This window comes from Protobothrops mucrosquamatus, unplaced genomic scaffold, assembly GCF_001527695.2.
Source record: "Protobothrops mucrosquamatus isolate PMUCROS unplaced genomic scaffold, P.Mucros_1.0 scaffold865, whole genome shotgun sequence".
Classification (NCBI taxonomy): Eukaryota; Metazoa; Chordata; class Lepidosauria; order Squamata; family Viperidae; genus Protobothrops; species Protobothrops mucrosquamatus.
In genome coordinates, this window is record NW_015387120.1 from 230,189 (window position 1) to 252,570 (window position 22,382).

General features: G+C 44.2%; 1 protein-coding gene across 1 annotated transcript in view; it reads right to left on the minus strand.

The window, feature by feature from the left end:
- The window catches only part of IGDCC3 (immunoglobulin superfamily DCC subclass member 3), a 53,886-nt gene that overhangs the window by 25,667 nt on the left and 5,837 nt on the right, over nt 1-22,382 (minus strand). Inside the window, exon 2 of the mRNA XM_029284723.1 lies at nt 998-1,142. Within this exon, the coding sequence (XP_029140556.1) occupies nt 998-1,142 (145 nt within the window). The remainder of the gene's footprint in view (nt 1-997; nt 1,143-22,382) is intronic.

Consider the following 22,382-nt stretch of genomic DNA (forward strand, 5'->3'; position numbering starts at 1 on the left):
GTCAAGATTCATTGTGTCCGTGGCATTCCCCTCATCTATTACATCTATCCCATAACTTTTTTGGGACAAGCCTATTCTGACTATTGTTAAGTGTTACATTCCAATCCAAGTGTGAATAGAGTAGAGTAGAGTAGAGTAGAGTAGAGTAGAGTAGAGTAGAGTAGAGTAGAGTAGAATACTTTATTGTCACTTTAAATGTACACTAAACAGCAGACATTAAAATGAAATTTGTTGCATTCAACTCTCTAAGGGTAAGTACCTCCAATATACACTACATAAACATGACAAAAGAGTATGTATATACCCTCCCCCACACACACACACATATGACACAGAAGTTCGAAGTTACAAAGGCACCGAAAACAGCGACCTGTGACTTTTTTTTCACACTACCATTGCAGCAAATTCAGACGCTTGGCAAATGCCTCGTACTTATGACGGTCGCAATGTCCCGGGGTCACGTGATTCTCTTTTGCAACCTTCTGACAAGCAGAGTCAATGGGGAAGCCAGATCCACTTCACAACCTGTGTTACTAACTGAACAGCTGCAGCGATTCACTCAACCACCGGGGTGAGACAGATCGTAAAATGGGGCAAAAACTCCCTTAACAAACGTTTCACTTAGCAAGAGAAATGTTGCACCCGTGGCTGTCGTAAATTGAGGACTACCCATACAGAGGTCAAGCGGACAGATCTATGGGTTGTCCTTTCTCCCTTTTGGGATGACAAGAAACAACATTTGCAGGAAGGGAACAAGCAAGAAGGATGTTGGCTGCCCCACTTCAATCAGGCTGGGACGTGGCTCGTGGGACGTGGCTCGTGAAACAGCCCGCCTGTCTCTCTTGATGCCGAGGGTGACTTTCTGTGATTTTAAGGGACAAAATGACTGACATGTATTTAGTCCCCTCTACCTTGTAAACCTGGATCAACAGACTTCTGAGAAGGGAAGACGACACCTTCCTCTCCTAGCCAGTTTGGGCTATTCGGGCATGTTTACCTGTTGTTATCTGTGCTGATAGGGAGATGATTCTTCTGCCACATGATCATGGGCTCTGGCAAGCCATGGATCTGGCACTGGAAGCGGGCAACACCTCCTTCTTCCACCACGGCACTCTGGGGGTGTACGTGGAAGTCAGACATAGCTAAAAGAGAAGACACAAGACATGTCGCTCAGAATTAAGGATCTGTTTGGAAAGGGGGTCACCTGATACGGCATAGCCGTTGCTTTTCATCGTTGTTAACGACCCAGAGTCATGTATTTGACCTGGATGTTTGTATTGATTGAATGAATAAATGAATAAATGAATAAATAAATAAATAAATAAATAAATAAATACAATCTCTGCTTCCTGGAAATCCCAGGTAGGTTCATGCAACATACTAGAGTGTGATAAAATGGGCTGTTTGTGCTTCAGCATCTTCTCAGAACCTGGCCATTGTCTTAGGAAGCAAGGAAGCAGGTTACTGCTTTCTTCAAAGTAAAATAACGCACATAGGATGCTGGAATTAAAAGCATAAAAAGCACAGAAAAAATTATAATACCTATTTAAAACCAGCCCTATATTTTTACTTCCAAGAGACTGGGCTGTGAGGTGGGAGGAGAGGAGAGGAGAGTTTTTTTATATATATACAAAGCAGATAGAAAAGTTTATTATAGGCTTATCAAATAAATGAACTCTATCGTGAAGTTGCTTGCACCCAGCGCTGAATTCCCCACTCAACAGCTTTGAGATGTTTCTTTAGCCTCCAAGTCTGTCCTTTCTTCCACTGGTGGTTTGAAACAGCCCCAAACATCAGCAGCTGTGACTGCCCAAAGCCCTGGACCCGCGAGGATTCTTCTATCCTGATTTAAAAAATGAGAGAGAGGACCAGAGATCTCTAACAGGTGACCCTCCTAGCTTTGGCCACTGGACTCTGGAAGGCATGTAGCGTTGGGAGAGTCCCTTTTGCCTTTAAATAAATAAATAAATCAAGGAAAAACCTGCCTCCAGAAGTTGTGAATGCTCCAACACTAGAAGGTTTTAAGAAGAGATTGGATAACCATTTGTCTGAAATGGTATAGGGTTTCCTGACTAAGCAGGGGGTTGGACTAGAGGACCTCCAAGGTCCCTTCCAACTCTGTTTATTCTATTCTATTCTATTCTATTCTATTCTCCATTCCATTCATATTCTATTCTCCATTCCATTCATATTCTATTCCATTCTATTCTATTCTCCATTCCATTCATATTCTATTCTATTCTATTCTATTCTATTCTATTCTATTCTATTCTATTCTATTCTATTCTATTCCATTCCATTCCATTCCATTCCATTCTATTCTACTTATTCCATTCTATTCTATTCTCCATTCCATTCATATTCTATTCTATTCCATTCTATTCTATTCTATTCTATTCTATTCTATTCCATTCTATTCTATTCTCCATTCCATTCATATTCTATTCTATTCTATTCTATTCTATTCTATTCTATTCTATTCTATTCTATTCTATTCTATTCTATTCTATTCTATTCTATTCTAACCTAGCCTAGCCTAGCCTAGCCTAGCCTATTCGTTAAATAGAACAGAAGCCTTCAAGGAAAGGAAGGGGGGGCTTCTTTTCATCTAACCCTTCCCCAAGTTCCTGGCCAACCCAACCCTGGGGGGGGGAAATCGCTCTGTCTGCCGGCTCTCCACCCCCATGGCAAAAGGGTGTCTTTTGGTTCTGCTTCCCCTCTGTTGTCCCCTGCAAGATGCCTTCAGGCGACAACAGAGTTAAAGAGTTAACCCACGTGTGCACGTGGGCGCCTCCATCTTTTCCCTGCAACAGTACATCAAAGGGAACACTAGTGCCTCTCTTTAAAGGGAGAGGACCAAGATGTCAGACAAGATTCATCACTCACCTTCAGAGTCCCATTGGGCTCCAACAGATGGGAGGCTTCTCCTGTCGGTTCATACATTAAAGATGGGCTGCCTCACCCCCCCTTCCCCCTTCCCACCTCCCCAGCTCTAAGTGCCAGATTGCGAAGTCCTTGCATGCTGATTCAGCCTTAGCCCTTCCTTCTCTTGCCTCCTCCTCATCCCAAAGGGAAACCTAACCCAAACCCGGTTTTAATGCAATTTGGGAACACTTTATTAAATTAGAGAAGCCCCTTCAACACTAATGGCGTTTTATTGCATTAAGAAAAGAGTTCTGAGCATCAACCAACCAGGGTAGAAGCACAATGGAAGTAGTGTTGTGTGGTTTTATTTTCCCTGTACCTTGCTGTGCTCTAGTGAGGCTGAACATCAACATGCTTAGATTTTAGGGACGGTGGACTGTAGACATTCACACGTTGGATTGGGGGAACCAGATCCAACATGACTACAGGTAGTCCTCGATTTATGATGGCAATTGAGCCCAAATTTTTTGTTGCTAAGCGAGACATTTGTTAAGTGAATTTTGACCCATTTTGCGACTTTTCTTGCCACAGTTGCTAAGTGAATCATTGCAGTTGTTAAGTCAGTAACTAGGTTGTTAAGCAAATCTGGCTTCCACCATTGACTTTGCTCATCAGATGGTCGAAAAGGGACACTGCGACCGTCATAAATGTGAACCAGTTGCCAAGTGTCCAAATTTTGATCATGTGACCCTGGAGATGCTGCCACGTAAGTGTGAAAAAGGGTCCTGAGTCACTTTTTTCAGTGCCGTTGTAACTATGAACGGTCACTAAAGGAACTGTTGTAAAGTCAACAGGACTACCAACATAGTGCTAACTTGGTCTATTATTTATTTAGAAAATTTATATCACTGCCAACTCGCTCACCGAGACTCAAGGCGGCTTACGGGAAATCAACACACAACACAAAAGGAATAAAAATAGTAAAAAAAATTAAAATAATAAAATAATAACACACACACCCCAGACAACACACACCCATACCAGCCATTTAATGAGCTCCATTCTGCTCTGGGTTCTCCAGGCCCGCTGGCAGAACCACGTCTTCATGGCCTTACAAAAGAGTGTCAAGGTGGGGGCCAATCTAATTTCCAGAGGGATGATGTTCCAGAGGGAGGGAGCCACCACGGAGAAGGCTTAACTCACAACGGACTGAGATACACAGTCGAGCATCATCAGCATCTTGATGACATCTCAGTCCCTGGTGACGGATGATCTCACCCAACGGCGGAGAGAGTGCCAAAGCCCTGCTATGAAAAAGAGTGGAGATCCCCATATGCACCACTCTGAATTCTATGGGAAAGGAGAGGAATAACAACAACAACAACAACAACAGCCATCAAAGCTATCAGGGTTGTTATGAAATCTGTTGTTCAGCCAAGTCTGTAAATCTAGTTCTATAATGGCTCATATCTGAACTGCCTGTCTTCATTTCCCCTCCTACTTTTATGATTATAGAAGGTTCTTGGCATTACTTTCCATCGTGATTGTTATTTGAAGTTATTATACCGTAGACATTTCACGGTATTGTTTATATATATTGCAACCTGCCGACAGTTCCCTTGGCTGCAGCAGGCATAAATCACAGTATACGGAGATGGAGGCTTTCTTTCGGGAATCTAATATTATTTCATCGTTTAATTTCCTGGTGGCACCTCTGAGCATATGTTCAGCGCTGCCCTTGAAATGATTCTGACGCCTTCCAGTCCCTGTTCTTCTTCACGGTGCAGTTTTAAGAACAGATGCAGCACACCATGTCTTCTCCTAAACCCAAGATCTTATTTCTCTGGGGTTTTCTTATGCTGAAATCATGAAGCTAGTAGCTCACCAACTCAGGTGTACCCTTCTCAGCACAGGTAGTCCTCATCTTACAACAGTTCTCTCAAAGTCCCAGAGGATCCCTGGGCAAGCTTCTGAATTTGCTGAATAGGAAGCTCACCAACAAAGCAGATGCGAAAAGAAATTGTCCCCAGTCTGCTAGATCCTAGCAAGTTTTGCTAGAAAAGATTGTGGAGAGGACATAATGCCATTCCCTGGGAATGCTGCAGAAGCGGAGCGTTTATTTGACCAAGGACAGCCCAAGGAACAAAACAACACGCCCGTCGCTTCATTGCCAATATTCTCATTCTTCCAGGTAAAAAAACGCTGCAAGACTCACACCTCTTAAAGACGCCGGTATTAATATTTATCATGAATAAAACAAGGCAGACCATAAATAATTCAGCGATGAGGATGTTAAGTAAAATATGCCGGTCTGCACCCTTTCTGATGCGTCTTTCATGAACAGCGCCTGGGAAAAAAAATCACCACCTTTGCCAAAGCAGCTTGCATTAAACATTCATGGCTTGTGTTATAAAATACTGCTTTTTTAAAAAAAAAAAAGAAAGAAAAGACACCGATGCAGCCTACATTTTATTTACTGTTGCAATGACAGCGGTTTCAAGTGATTTTGGGTGTAAACCGAACCTCGTGGTCAAGCTGCAAATGTTCATCTGGGGAGACCGAACCTCAAAAAACACACACAGACACACACACAAAACCCAAAGCCTATTTACTCCGTGGAAAACTAAGTGGAAAACTAAATAGAAACTATTAGCGGGCAATCTATTTTCATTCAGAAAACCATTAGTGATCAGGAAGAAGCCCAGATTTTGCAGAGGGAGGAGAGAAACATTAAGTGGAATGTCTTACAGCAAATCCAAAGGTGGTTAGGCTGCCTGTGGCCTTCCGAGTGCGCTTCAAGGTGTTGATTATCATCTTCAAAGCGCACCATGGCATCGGACCTGGTTACCTCCGAGACCGCCTTCTGCCACAGATCACCTCCCACCGGCCGATACGCTCCCACAGAGAGGGCCTCCTCAGGGTGCCGTCAACCAGACAGTGTCGGCTGGCGACCCCCAGGGGGAGAGCCTTCTCTGTCGGAGTGCCCACCCTCTGGAACGAGCTGCCCCCAGAGATCCGGGTGATTCCGGATCTCCCCTCCTTCCGCCGCGCCCTCAAGACTTGGTTGTTTCAGTGAGCAGGACTGGCCTAGGGGTATTTTAAATTGGTTTTAACAAAATTTTTAGTAGAAGCGGCCTAGTTAAATATTTATTTTTAATCACTTTTAAATTTTGTATTGTATTGTATTATTGTTTTTAAACTGGCTGTAAGCCGCCCTGAGTCCTCCGGGAGAAGGGCGGGGTATAAATTTAATAAAACTAAACTAAACTAGAGGATCAGGATTAGATCAAGTGGAAGCAATGCCAGTCAGGGAAGGAAGGAGAGGGACAGAGATGCAAAGAACAGGACACATGAAGCAGCCACCTGAGCAGGGGAAGCACTGCTAAAGGCCCCAGGGCTTCCCATAGTCCCTGTGACTTGAGGTAGCTACCCAATAAATCTGGGGTGCTGATCTCCTCCCCTCCCCCTCTCCCCCTCTCCAAAAGTTGTTCACCAACTTCAGCTCTTAATACAGAGAGTTCTCGACTTACAGCCACAACCGAGGCCAACATTTCTGTTGCAAAGAGAGTTGTTAAGTGAGGTTTGCCCCCATTTTATGACCTTTCTTGCCTCAGTTGTTAAGTGAATCACTGCGGTTGTTAAGTTAGAAACACGGCTGTTGGGTGAATCTGGCTTTCCCATGGATTTTGCTGGTCAGAAGGTTGCAAAAGGGGATCACAAGACCCCGGGGTGCTCAACCCTCCTAAATAGGAACCGGTTGCTAAGCATCCGAATTTTGATCATGTGACTGCGGGGATGCTACGAGGGTCTTAAGTGTGCAAAAAAGGTCATAAGCCACTTTTGTCAATGCCGTTGTAACTTCAAATGGTCACTAAAGAAATGGTTGTAAGCCGTGGACGACCTGTAGGGCAGATGGGGAAAATTATCAAGCATATTGATTGATTGATCCAATTTATATACGCCCATATCACTATTGAAGTGATTCTGGGCGATTTATAGGTAGGGAGGACCTCGTCCAAGGGTCTTCCCTTGGGCCTGAATGGAGGGGTGGGATTCCAAGGAGGCTGCAGACATGGTTCATTCACTGCCCATCTCTCTATCCTTCTATAACCACCTTAGTTATCAAGGGACGTACAACGGTCTGGTTCTTGCTCTCCTGGAGACCTCAACCATTGTTCTTTGATGCTGCTGTAGTGTGTCATTGAGGTTGTCTCTCCATCTTCTTCTGGGTCTGCCTCATAGACTTTGTCCTTCTCCTCTTTTTGTATATCCCTTTTACGGTATGGAATCCCAAGGCATCCTCTCCACCAATAAACCTCCGGGTGGCCTCAACGACTAAAAGAAGGCAAATGACCAGCTGTCTGCAAGGGAGTATACATCCTTCCATTCTGCACCATCCAGAAGAAACTTCTTGGATAAGAAGCTAAACGTCTTCAAAGGAAAACAAGAAAGTCCAGTTGCCTCATGAAAAAAAAACTGCTGCCAATCAAGTCATCTGCAGAGATTTCTCCCTGGAGGAAGGAAGAGGGCAGGGGCTGGGCACCCTTTGGGGCCTAAAGGTATGAAAGGAAGTGAAATTAAAGGGCAGAAAGAAAGTTCAAGAGATGGACGTGAGGGTCTTCAAATCCCCCTAGGCCAGTGATGGCAAACCTTTTAGAGACCCAGTGCCCAAACTGCAACCCAAAACCCACTTATGCATCGTCAGGTGCCGGGTGGGTGTGGCCCATTGGCTAGGCATGGCTGCAGTGGTAACGGCAGACTGGGTGGGACTAAAAAGTTCAATCAATCAATTCCAACTTTGCGAGATCTTTTTTTTTCCCACGAGAAGTTGAAATTGATTGAACCTTTTTTTTTTTTTTCAAACAGTGGCAGAGGCCTAAAGCGAAAAGGTTTTATAAAACCCAGCTGAAGGCCTAGGACTGGGGCGAGGGTACGCGTGCCCACACAGAGGGCTCTGCGTGCCACCTGTGGCACGCGTGCCATAGGTTTGCCACCACGGCCCTAGGCGTTCTTCCTTCCTTTCCCATCCTGCGCAACCTTCTTTGCTTTAGACCTTCTAAGAGTGTTACAAGGCTTTTGAGATGTTCAGAAAAAAGACACTGTAACAAGTCCTTTCTACCCTCCTCCAGCAAAGACCACTCAGAAGAAGAAGACCACTGGTTATTCAGGCCACCTCGCCATAAACTGGAGTTTCGGCCTCCGTGTCTAATGTTGCTATTGTCCAAAGCTGCCACTGACAGGCCCCTGGAGGCCTTGCTATGAATGGAGGCTTCTTTGCGAGTAGCCAAGTGTGAACAACATCCCTGCCCTCTGATTCTCCAGGAGCTTTGGGAATAGGACGGGGGGGGGGGGGGGGGGGGGGGGGGGGGGGGGGGGGGGGAAGGAAGGGAAGGCACAGACCTCATAGATTTTCTGGGGATGAAGAGGAGATAATAGACTAGAAATAACGCAAGTGTAGGAAAATATGAAAAGGGACTAAAAGACCCTTTTCTTTGTCTACCAGCCATGCAGGAAACCTCTGTCTTGTCCAAGCGATGGGTTGGGAAGCCAACTTTCTTTCTCCAAGCCCCAGATCTGAACAAAATACCTCAAGGTCTCTCAAACTACCTATGTCTCCGTCCACGCCACTATCTCTTGGTTTTGGCTGTTTAAATAATAATAATAATAATAATAATAATAATAATAATAATAATAATAATAATAATAATAATAATAATAATAATAATAATAATAATAATAATAATAATATCTGTAATACCATCAAACATCCACATCTGCCTATCCCAGGTCCCGGGAAAGGACTCGATAGGTAGACAAAATGCCAAATCCAGTCTGAACATCTGGCTGACTGTGCGATGATCCATAATAATAATAATAATAATAATAATAATAATAATAATAATAATAATAATAATAATAATAATAATAATAATAATAATAATAAAATGACACTGGCCATCTCACCATCCAACCTCATGAAGGCTTGTGGACGGTGGTCAATCTAGAGTAGACCGAAAGAAAGATCTAGACTTCTTTCAAAACTGAATAGGAACTTTGGAAATAATAAACAAACCATATGATCTTCATCTTTGCTGCCATCAGCAAAGGATGCAGAGGAAGGGTGAGAAAGAAAAGGGTCTCAATCATCCCTTCGGCAAAGGGATGCAGAAACAAAAAAGGAAGGAAAGCTAAATTCTTCTCACTTGTTTTTGAGGTGTTCTGAGGCACCTCTACAGCTATCAAACGTAGTCATTAAGAGGCATCTGTGGGTTGCAGGTAAATTTGCATGTAATGGCAGGCAGGGTGTTATGTTCAAAGGTCCACCATTTTTGTTCAGAAGAACAGAGTTGGAAGGGACCTTGGAGGTCTTCTAGTCTAACCCCCTGCTCAAGCAGGAGACCCTATCCCATTCCGGACAAGTGGCTGTCCAATCTCCTCTTAAAAGCCTCCAGTGATGAAACGCCCACAATCTATTCGCAGCCATATATACATCTCATAAAACTTTATTTCCAATGGATGCAACAAAACTTTGGCCGGCACCTTCTCAACTAAAATGGCTGAATGCCTTGTCAGTTGTTTTTCTAGTTTTTGCTTCACACTTAGAAACACACACACACACACACACACACACAGCCAGCTCTGAGCTACAGGAAATTCACCCTTCTTTGGGAGCAGGTATCCACCTAAGCAGAAGATGACATAGAGATGAATGACAGGGCAGTCTATCAATGCACAGTCTGCATTTAATGTCTTTATAGTGGTTCATTAATTACTGCGGAAAGCCCCCCTTTCCAGATAGAAGGCTGTGATTTATAGAACGCCCGGCCAAGGTGTCGTTTTCATTAGAGAGGCAGCCAATGGCTCCGCTAGAGATAATTACCTCCTTCTTTCCTGACAATCAAAAAATGCCATCTTTGCTCTGTTCAGCCTCCGGTAAGGCCAAGGCTTAGCTTGGCTATCTATCCCAGGAGATACATGCTCTCAATTATGGGATGGGCCGCGTGACTGACCCTTCTTCTCCAGGGTCAGGGGCCTCTGAGCAAGAGAGAGAGAGAGAGAGAGAGAGAGAGAGAGAGGAGGGAAGATCTGGAATTCTCTAGGGTTGGGCCTTTTGTGCAGAGCTGATCAGATCAAAATGGGGGAAAGATGGTTTCAGATAAGTCTATGCCCCCAAATAATGCTTTCTTGAATTTTTTTTCTTGTACTTGTAGGCAGTGCTTTTTTTTGGTAAAAAAAAAAAAAAAAAAAAGATGCCGGAACTCACACACGTCATACAACCCGCCTTGCCTAACCCTACAAGGCTCCATCCAAAAAAGGTGCCGGAACTCCGTTCTGGGTATTCTATGACAAAAAAAGCCCTGTTTGTAGGAGGAGAACAGGCCAAGCTGGGGAAGGAGTTAAGTGCATCATTAGCTGAGAGTCATTGCGTTCCTACAAATGGTTGCAGTTCAACCCCTCCTGAATTCTGCTGACCCTCATCTAGTAGCAATGTGGACTTTAGGCGACCGCATTCTTGTGTATAGGCTTGATTAAATTTCCTGTGCTGCAAGTTAAGAGCCGGTCCAGATACCCCTGATACCCTTCCCACGAATTCTAGGAAAGAAAACTTGGTTTCAAAACTTATTCCAAAGGAGAGAGAACTGTACATAAGGAAACAGGGCATTTGCAAAAGTGCAAGCACCCACAAACACCTTTGGCCACCTTGTCACTAAATTAATGCAAGGACACCCCGTGCCCTGCCCCAGAGCGTGTTTTTTTTCCCCTAAATTCTCTTCTCTTTTGAAATAAAATTGAAAAGGAATTCTCTCCCATCGGTCAGAATGACCCTGTTTTCTGCCACAAATGAGTCTAAGCATTCCACAGGAGGAAGAAGATCCGGAAAAAACCCTGCCAACAAATTTCGGTGGTCAACCTTTGGGGAACGGGGTGGGGTGGAGGGTGGGGATTGACTCCCCCTCTTTCTGCAGGGAAAAAAATAAAAGCAAGAACCTGTCCATTCCTCATTTTAGGCTTACGCGCACACATACCCTGTAAGAACAAATCTCCAACTGCTCTGAAAGATCTGACTTTTTCTCAAGAAAAATTCCCGCCTGTCTTCTGAAAAACATAGAATGGGGGAAGAAGCCACATTCGCTTAATGACCACACGATTCATTTAACAACTGCAGTGCTTCGCTTAGTAACGGTGGCAAAAACTCATAAAGTGGGGCAAAACTCACTTTAGCCACTCCCTGGCTTAGCGGCGGTCATATGCTGAGGACTACCTGTACACGGAAGGGCAATTCTTCCTAACACAGTGGTTCTCAACCTTTTTAATGCCGCGACCCCAACCGGTCGTAAGTCGAGGACTAAACCGGTCGTAAGTCGAGGACTACCCAACCGGTCGTAAGTCGAGGACTTTCCCTGCCTGGGAGCGCTGCACATGCGTGGTTCCGCCCCCTGCGCCGGCCGAGGCGTAGCTGGCAAGCGGCAGAGACGGAGCAGGCCGACCACCAGCTGGCCCAGCTCAAGGGAGGTAAGGCACCCGCCGGAAAAGGGGGGGAAAAATGGCGGACAGCCTTGCTTGGCGACCCCCGTGAAATGGTCGATCGACCCCAAATGGGGTCGCGACCCATAGGTTGAGAACCGCTGTCCTAACAGCTCAGTTGCCCCTATGTTTCTGTAGTTTTTTCCTGGCAGAGCTTCAGAGAGAAGAGGGGGAGAGCATGTGGAGTCAGCTGCCTCGTGGAATATATGGCCAGTCTCTGGCAAGGCGTCACGTGGGGGTCTTCCCCCCCCATTCTATTTATGTGCCGGGAAAGCCCTGTTAACTGAAAATAGCTTCACCACAGCCTTATGCTTCTCTTGGCGGTTGGCCAAGCCGGGGCTGCCAAGATGAGGGAATTCACCGCTCGGCCGTGCTCGGATGCTCCCGTTTGGAGGTTCCTGCTATGCTCCTGGCTCCTGTAAAAAGAGCCTTTTGAACTCAAGCAGGCTGATCTTATCTGCCAGGGCTGCAAAGCCCTTGGTGAAAAAACACAGCCTATAAAGGTAGTCCGTGGCTTACAACGGTTCATTTAGCGACCATTCAGATTGACTCGTATTGAAGACCGTTGCTGTGTCCCGGAGTGACGTGATTCCCCCTTTTGCGACCTGGGGAATCCAGACTGACTTACACAGCTGTGTTACTAAGTCAAAAACTGCGGTGATTCACTTAACAATGGTGGCGAGAAAAGTCATAAAAGGGGGCAAAATTCACTCAACGACTGTCTCGCTGGCAGGCCACCGTAACAGCATAACCAAGTTGGAAGGGATCTTGGAGGTCTTCTAGTCCAACCCCTCGTTCAAGCAGGAGACTCTCTACTGTTTCAGACAAATGGATGTCCAATCTCTTCTTAAAAACCTCCAGGGACGGAGTACCCACAACTTCTGAAGGCAAGCCATTCCACTGGTGAATTATTCTCACTCAAGAACTTTCTCCTAAAGTTCTTGCGGTGAGCCCAATTTATCCAACTTGGCAGAGACTCCCAGTTTTTCTGCATCTGCTCCAATGATGGCCTCATAGATGACTCCTTTCTTTTCGCCCGCTCTGGAATTCACACTTCTGTTTGTGTCTGGTGCTCTGATTCCATCTGCCTGGCCTCCAGCCTGCCTGCCTGTGACCGACCACAGCTATTGCCCTTTTGACACTCATCTACCTACCCCTCCGCTGGCCCCTGGCAACATCCTTCAGAGAAGCCAGACTAAGGTCAATAAAGCTGCAACCATCCCACTCCCAGGCTTTTAGAGGCACTGGGGGTCATTCCTTACGCGTTAGGAATGGTAAATCTGTCCTAAATCAACATAGTTCTCTAGCTGTAAGGGAGCTGGGATTAGAAAACACATTTCCTCCCTCTTCCAGGAGAAAACAAAACCGAGACATTCAAAGCATTGTCCAAAGTGAACCTTGGATGCATTCAGACAATATAGTGACCCGTGGGGTAAGGGAAGAGCTGGGTTCACACAACAGACTGATAACAATTGGTTTATTTGACTTATTTTTATTTTTATTTTTATTTTTATTTTTATTTTATTTATTACTACTACTACTACTACTACTACTACTACTACTACTACTACTACTACTATATCCTAAGCAAATGAAAAGACCCAGCAACCCCAGAAGGAAGAAAAAAAATCTTTTGGTTCAGATGTTAGAACAGCGAAAACAGACACTGTCAAAAATTCAGGGAAAGGAGGGCAACAGTGCCATTAGCTGAATCTTCCAACTGCCCACTCAAGAAATATCACTCAAACACGTGTGGAAAGCAATTCTTGACTTCACTCACATCTAGAACAATTAACTTCCTAATTAGCCCACAAATGACTGTTTCATCAAGACAGAGATTCTGTTGTTTGGGGAAACGATTTAGCGGTTCCAGGGCAATTTCACGCTTTGCTGATGATGGCTAAAAAGAAGACTAAATGGAGCCTTCTTCACATCTCCATTGCTGACATCTTCAGCCAATAGAACCAAAGCTGAGATCTGAACAAGCAGCTACTCCAAGAATCCAGTAAATCTCAGCCAGCTAATCCATGGATGATAGACAGCATATTGCCAAGCTATGTCAGTTGCAATTCCCTGACATGTAGCAACCTAATTTAATTTAAAACCATGAGAGCTATTTTGATCTAGTGCAGGGGTCTCCAAACTTGGCAACTTTAAAGACTTGTGGACTTCAACTCCCAGAATTCCCCAGCTAATAATAGCAACAATGATGATTAGGGGACTGGAAGCTAAAACATATGAACAACGGTTGCAGGAACTGTGTATATCTAGTTTGATGAAAAGAAGGACTAGGGGTGACATGATAGCAGTGTTCCAATATCTAAGGGGCTACCACCAAGAAGAGGGGGTCAACCTATTTTTCAAAGGACCTGAGGGCAGGACAAGAAGAACAGATGGAGACTTACCAAGGAGAGACCCAACCTAGAACTAAGGAGGAATTTCCTGACAGTTAGAACAATTAATCAGTGAAAAGGCTTGCCTCCAGAAATTGTGGATGCTCCATCATTGGAAGTTTTTAAGAAGAGATTGGACAATCATTTGTCTGGAATGGTATAGGGTGTTCTGTTTGAGCAGGGGGCTGGACTAGAAGACCTCCAAGGTCCCTTCCAGCTCTGTTATTCTGTGATTAAGGCATCAGGCTAGAAACTGGGACACTGTTGAGTTCCAGTTCTACCTTAGCTATGAAATCAGCTAGGTGATAACGACAGCAATAGCACTTAGACTTCACAGTGCTTTACAGCCCTCTCTAAGCAGTTTACACAGTCAGCATCTTGCCCCCAACAATCTGGGTCCTCATTTTACTGACCTTGGAAGGATGGAAGGCTGAGTCAACCTTGAGCTGCTCAGAATTGAATTCCTGGAGAATTGAACTCCTGGAGTGAGTAGTGAGTTAGCCTGCAATACTGCATTCTAACCTCTGCACCACAATTCCTGGCCCAAATGATCTTGGGCCAGTCATTTTCTCTCAGCCCTGGGAAGGAGGCCGTTTGATCAGCCTAGCCAGCTCCTTCAAAAACTTCCTATAAATATGCTCAGTGCAAGAAGAATTTGACTAGCGAAGATTCCTTTGTCCCATAAAATCCCTAAAAGGCTTGTAAACTCCTTGTGAATTAGCCCAGATTTATTATGTGTATTTGAAGCAATACTCAGAGGGATTGTTAAGCTCCTGCCGGCAAAGATGTGGTTCTCCATCTACCCCCACCCTCTTTGCCTTTTAAAATGCATTTTATTTTCATAGCAAAAGTGGTAGCAGCTTTGGAAAGCCAGAAGGATACGAGGCTTCGCAGCTTTTCACCAAAAAGGAAAAGGTATTGGTCAGTGATTACTGACCAGCTGTCTTCCAGATGTGTTGGGACCACCATCTCCATCATTCTTAGCTGGGAACACTGGGAATTGTAGTACCAATATATCTGGAGAAAGCCAGGCTGCCTGGCTTCCTAAAATCTTCCATACTAGAAAAAGAAAATAATCTCCTTGTTTTCCCCCTATCCTATCACAGTGCTCTCTCCCCATTAAATTCCTTTTATCACAAACCAGCCATCTTTCTCATGCTAATGGCTACACAATGCGTGAAAAATCCCCTCCCCCTCCCCCCCAGTCTCCATGGGCTGTGAAGATGTCACTAATGAGGATTTTTGTGAGAACTGGGGGGTGGGTGGAGGGAGGAGGCTGAAAAGGGTAGAATTACAATATCCATTCTCCTGTAGATTTAATTCACTTTAATGCTCCCTATTTTGGTAAGAGTAAAAAAACCAAGGAAAAGTATAAGGTCAAAAATAGATCAGATGTATGCAACACTTTGGGGTGTTTAAGGAATTGCAAAAAAAAATGGGGGAGACGTCCACACACACCTCCATTTTACAAGTAGTCCCTGGTTTACAACCATTCGCTTAGTGACAATTCAAAGTTACAACATACAGCACTGAGAAAAGTCACCTGTGATCATTTTTGACACTTACCACGACCACTGCAGCATCCCCAGGATCACGGGATCAAAATTCAGACGCTTGGCAAGTGGGGGAAAATCAGTCTTGGGTTCACCTTTGATCGTGCCGATACTATGTGGCCAAATAAATATGTTCCTTAAGGAAACTTTTTTGCCTTGGAGTTCTTTTTACTGGTCTCATCTGTTGGAACCATGACAGGTACCTTGAGACTCAACTGCTCTGAAACTCATAGAATTTGATATTCAACACACTTTGATGCAATCTTTTTTGTCCCAGTACATTTGTTTGGTACCCAGTGCAGAAGCTAGAACTTGTCCATGTTGGCTACCTTGTGACTCGCTGCATTATTCCTTATGGGGAAAATCTGTTTGGTGCTCATTGTATTTGGTACTCATCACACCTCCCAGAACCAATTAACGATGAGTATTGAGGTACCACTCTACAGGAATCTTCCACCCAATGCTCAGCAGCCTCTCCCCCCAGTTGTCAAAAATCAGGTCTTTTCAAAGGAGATGCGTTTCCCTCCCCAGTGGGTTCATCTTTGATAACGGCAATAGGAACCCATTCTTCCCGTTGGAAATCTAAGGTGCTGCAGACCAGGACCAAGGGCTGCTTTAGTCACATCAGGGACAACCCCAGGAATGTCCTGTCTGGATATCTGGATTCCCTCCACCCACCAAAAGGGCCTTGGAGAGAAAAATGCGTATTTCCCTTTTTTGTGCCCCCTTTTCATTGTAGCTTCCTCTCAACCTCCCCTGCCCCCAGCAGCTGTGTGCCAGGTGAAAGAAATCAGAGGGTCTCTACCCCTGGGGACCAGCTCTAATTACTTCCCAGCCCTCCATCCTGCCCTCCCCTTCAGCCTTTGAAGCTGAGCTAATGGCAAAATGACATCGTGTCCTCCATGTCCCCTCCTTCTGCCTGCTAAAAATGGCACCCCTTTTCACCTTAAGGAACTGCTGCTGCTTAACTCCGTGTTTAGATCTCTCAACCAGAGGCTGCGTGCAGGGAATACATCTCCCATTTGGCCTGGCTCTCACCCGTTTTTCAGCCAAAGGAGAGGGTTATCTTTCCCCCTATTAAACTAATGCAATACGATGACAGGCTTTTAAAAAAGCAAATGCACCCTGTGTAGAGAATGCACAGGCTGAAGACAAGGAATTTATGGGGGAAAAACAGTCCCATTGGCTTAAGGTGCATGCCAAATTTGGTGGCTTGCTTGCCTCTGTACGCAAAACGAAAAGCAAGTTTCTCTGGCTATTACACGTAGCCCTCGCCTTAGGGACTGCAATGGAGACCCACATTTCTGTTCTTAAGTGAGACATTTGTTAAGTGAATTTGCCCCATTTTACAACCTCTCTGGCCTCAGTTGTTAAGTGAATCTGGCTTCCCCATGACTTTGCTTGTCGGAAAGTCGCAAAAGGGGATCCCATGATCTGCAACCATCATAAATAGGAATCAGTTGCCGAGCATCAAAATTTTGATCGCATGACCACAGGGATGCTGCAATGGTCGTAAGTGTGAAAAATGGTCATACGTCACTTTTTCCCAGTGTCGCTATAGCTTTGAATGGTCACTAAAAGAACTGTTGTAAGTTGAGGACTAAGTTGCAGTATAGAGCCCACTAAACATTTTTCCCTTTAAAACAAGTTTCTGATCCTCAGAAATAAGGAAGAAGCATATGGTGAATTCTGAAAGGAGAAACAATTCGGATTATTATTGTTGCTTCAAAAGTTTTGCAGGGGCTATGTTTAAAAAAAAAAACACATTTAACCAATAAAGGTCAGGCAAATACATTTGCCCAACTTGGTAACCCTGATTTGAAACTTGACCAGCAAAAGCATATATGCAGGACCTCACAGTATCATTAACACCATTTGCACAATGGAATAATGATGCATGTGACATCACATGCAGGAGGTTGTAACTTAACCTGGTTGATTTCTGATTTGTGTATTGTGCGAATCCAGACAAATTCCCTTAACCAAGTTAAGGCTGCGGTGTGAAAAAAAAAGCTTCTATCACTGAGAATTGCAGAAGGATTCATTAATGATATGCAGATGCCACCAGTGCCTACCATGAACACATTTTGGTCTTCTTTTTTTTTTTTGTCTACTTTCTGGTCTCAGAAATGACTGGGAGGTACCAGAAATGCTGAATTCAGAATGGCCAAACTACCATCAGATAAATCTGATTGCAACCTTCCTTGTTTTTTCTTTAATTTTCTTCGAACCGCCGCCTAACACAGAGATCCTGCAGTGTCACAAAACAGAGGTATCTGTATGCTGTGTGGAACTTCACCCCCCCCCTCTGATCTCCAATTTAACTGATTTCCCCCAAGAGGCCCACCATGAATTTTATAGGGCATAACTAACACCGATAAACAGACGTGATAAGGAGGCCTTATTAACCAACTGATGGGCCACTTCATTTATAAATTCTTCCTTTCCCAAATGTGGAAGGAAACAGAGAGTTCCAAAGCGAAAGGCATCAAAGGATGTATTTATGGGGGGGGGGCTTTCTCAACTTGCAGGGAAAAGCCTGGAAGCTCCAGGATGGCTGTAAAGATAACAAAACACAGAATACTATTCTGGACAAACAGCTGTCCAGTCTCTTCTTGAAAACCTGCAGTGATGGAGCACCTTCAACTTCTGGAGGCAAATCGTCCCACTGATTAATTGTTGTCACTGTCAGGAAATTGCTCCTTAGTTCTAGATTGGTTCTCTCCTTGATTAGTTTCCATCTATTTCTGATGCTTTGGAAAATAGGTTGACCCCCTCTTCTTTGTGGTAGCCCCTCAAATATTGGAAGACTGCTATCATGTCCCCCATTAGTCCTTCTTTTATCTAGACTAGCCATACCCAGTTCCTGCAATCGTTATGTTTTAGTCTCCAGGCTTTTAATAATCTTAGTTGCTCTTCTTTACACTTTTTCCAAAATCTCTTTTTTGGATATTCAACAAAAATGTTGAAAAAAAATGTTGTATACTCAACATCTTTTTTGTACATTATTCCATAGATACCTATTAATTGCGAAGTGTCATCCGTATGTTTTCCGATCCACTTTCTGTTACATTTATTTTAGCAGTTATAAATATGGAACTGTGAATTATTTCACGTTTAATTTCACTTATTTTTTTCCTCTCTTTAAGTTTGACTGATCCCTTTGCTACATCTTTGTCCGTTTGTTGAAACTGTCTGTAATAGAATTTGCATACATTTTAGCATGCCTTTCTAAAATAGGCAGATTTGGGATTTCCACCAACATACCATACTTCTGTATGCGTTCCCCCCCCCCCCCCCCAGAGTTGTAAACTACACATTGCAAAGTACAATTGCATTCCACTCACTTTTAAGTTCAGGAAGTACAAGCTGAGTACATTTTGCACCTTAATAGGAAACAGATGACTGTTCCTATACATACGCAACTGGCTGAGGCAAGCTCTTCTTAACCAAGTATTTCTAAGCACAACCTATTTCGCAACCTGTGCTAATAACAAAGGTATACATGCACTTTCTTACAAAAAGGCTTATACATCTAAGGATCCTGAGGTTTCAAATTGTTTCAAATTTTAGTTGAGCCCGATCTTCGGATGAGCAAACGTGAACCCTTTCTGTCTGTCTCTGACTAGTCTTTCTGTAAGATGCTTAACAAAAACAAACAAACAAACAACACCTGGCTTGCAGATCCCACAAACCATAAAAAAATGCAGAGCTTTTTATGGTTTGCAGATCATGGGAACCCCACTGATTTAGCTCAGTGTAGCTTTTGAACCCAGAAAATTAGTAGAAAAGTATATTGTGATCCACAAGGGTGGTGTTAGGAATGGTTAAAAAGGTTGCAGGAATTCGGTATGCCTAGTCTAATGAAAAGAAGGACTAGAGGTGACATGATCGCAGTCTTCCAACATTTGAGGGACTGCCGTGAAGAAGAGGTCAAATCTCTTCTCTAAAGCACCTAAAGGCAGGATAAGCAGCAATGAATGGAAATTAATCAAGGAGAGAAGCAACTTCGAATTATGGAGAAATTTCCTGGCAGTTAGAATGAGTAATTAATGGAACGGCTTTCCTCTAGAGGTTTAGGGTGCTTCATTGTTGGAGGTTTTTAAGAAGAGTTTGGGCCTGCAGTGGGTAGGGACTCCTGCTTGAGCAGGGGGTTGGACTAGAAGACCTCCAAGCTCCCTTCCAACTCTGTTATTTTGTTACTCTTCGGCTGCTCTTGATCGACGGAAATCGACGGAAATCACTGAAAGCTTTTTCCAACAAGTAAGCCAACATCTGGCATACCGCCATGCCCATGGACCCGGCCTGGACCTACTGAATTCCTAAGGGTACAAGAGCCAGAAGGGTTTTTCAAGTTCCTGGTGCCCCCGAAGATTCACCGTGACAAATTCCCACCCCCCTCAGCTTGAAAGAGGCCAGCGCTGGCAGGGGCTTTCATGGAACAGAGAGGGTCTGGCCGGTTCCTGCGCATAGCCGAGTGGCTTTCTGCAAAGGCAGAGGTCAGGGGCTGGTGCCCCCAGGGGCCCTGGGGGAAGGAGGAGTGGCCATCTGCTCGACTACTTACTCAGAGGTCACTGCTCCCGTCACACAGCCCATCAGCCTTTAGCTTCCAGGGCCTCTAAAGAGAGGGGGGGCGCAGGAGGGGGAGGGACGGGACAGTTGCATGATGAAAGCCGAGCCCTGATGTGGAGAGACAGGCCAGCCAGAGAGGGCTAAATGAAAACAGTCATGTGTGGCGCACACCCTGAAAAGCACAGAGTTGCCTTCTCTTTGGGCTGCAATTGTGTTTGCTTCACAGAATTCCACGCCGCTAGCCTAGCCTGTCTCCAAAAAGGCAGCCCCGTGCGTGTTTTCCCCGTCCGCAACTCTCTTCTACCACAATACGTCTGTTCCCCATCAGACAAACAAACACAGAGACACACACTTTGGGATAATAATAATAATAATAATAATAATAATAATAATAATAATAATAATAATAATAATAATAATAATGATGATGATAATAATAATATTAATAAAAATAATAATAATAATAATAATAATAATAATAATAATAATAATAATAATAATAATAATAATAATAATAATAATAATAATAAAGTTGGAAGGGACCTTGGAGGTCATCTAGTCCAACCCCCTGCTCAGGCAGGAATCCCTATACCATTTCGGACAAATGGCTGTCCAGTCTCTTCTTAAAAACTTCCAGTGTTGGAGCATTCACTGCTTCTGGAGGCAGGTTGTTCCATTGGTTAATTGTTCTAACCGTCAGGAAGTTTCTCCTTAGTTCTAGGTTGCTTCTCTCCTTGATTAGTTTCCACCCGTTGCTTCTTGTCCTGCCTTCAGGGGCTTTGGAGAATAGCTTGACTCCCTCTTCTTTGGATGATGGAATTGTCACCCAATGCCTTTGCAGGTGCCACCTATCCTTTCTTCTCCACAATTCCAATCAATTTCAATCAGAATAGAGCTGATAGCAACTTTGAAAGTCATCTAATCCAACCCTCTGTGCTTAAGCAGGAGACCTTATACCAGGGGTAGTCAACCTTGGCTCTTTTATGACTCGTGGACTTCAACTCCCAGAATTCCTGAGCCAGCTGTGCTGGCTCAGGAATTCTGGGAGTTGAAGTCCACGAGTCATAAAAGAGCCAAGGTTGACTACCCCTGCCTTATACCATTCCAGACAAGTGGCTGCCGAATCTCTTCTTAAAAGCTTCCAGTGATGGAGCACCCAGAACGTCAGAAGGCAAGCTGTTTCACTGGTTGAACATACCCGTTGGGGTACCTGGGAGAGAACTGGGAGTTTTCTATCTATCCGATCCAGGAAATGGGCCCATATCAAGTGAGGCCATGGTTAATTAACTCTGCGCTGACTTATTCAGGGTGGGATAACTATCTTTCTGATTGAGGGCTGCATTCCTTTAGTGGACATCTGCTATGAGTTACATGAAGCCCTGGGCTAAAGCAACTGTGGAGCGGAGCGGAGCCTCAACTTGGTAGAAATAGAACAGAATAGAATAATAGAGTTGGAAGGGACCTTGGTGGTCTTCTAGTCCAACCCTCTGCTCAGGCAGGAAACTCTGTTGTTGTAAACTATGGTCCCGGACACCCATGTTCCACCCTACCCCCTTCATACACACAAGTATGCACCGGAAAGTCCAATTGCCTTTTGGAAAAGCACTTGTAGTAAAATAAGTATGTAAATAGGGCTTTCTTACACAGCCTCACTTGGCGTCTCGTTGCCAAGGGGTATATTGTTCAAGCCACGATATGGAGAGGTGTTTTGCCTCCTCAGATATCAAGGGAAATGAGACCAAGACAAAAATCACAAGCCATCTGTCAGAAAAGGAGCTGGAGCACTGTTGAGTTGGGCAAGTTGGCTGTCTGAGCTGCTTAGTGACTCACAACTATCCAAATGCTACTGTAAAATTAACTGAGTACCAAATAACAGAATAAAAAAGTTGGAAGGGACCTTGGAGGTCTTCTAGTCCAACCCCCTGTTCATACAAGGAGACTCTATACCATTCTGGACCAATGGCTGTCCAGGATCTCCTTCAAAAGCTCCAGTCATGGAGCACCACAATCTCTGGAGGCAACAGCCATTTGACTGATTAAATTTTCTCACTGTCAGGATATTTCTCCTTAATTCTAGGTTGGATCTCTCTTTGATAAGCTTTGGCCCATTACTTCTTGTCCTGCCCTCAAGTGTTTTGGAGAATAAATCTTTCTTTCTTTTTTCTTTTTTGCACTAATCAATTGAGTTTCTCTTGCTCTGCAAACACACTGACTACAACTTTTTCATCAGAACAATGACAAGCTGAGCCCTCCAAAACTCTTTGGACTTTTGGATGTCCAATGGGCCTGGCGAGTTATTAAATACATGCCCGGATCATAATCTTAATAACTATAACTTATCTTTAGTGAAGCTTGAAGTGAAATGAAAAAGAGTTTTCATATGCTTTTTTAAGATGCCATTGAAATATGAAAAGTGGACAGATATTGTTAGTTTAAACTATGGTTTATCCAATTTATCCACTTTCCTGTTTTC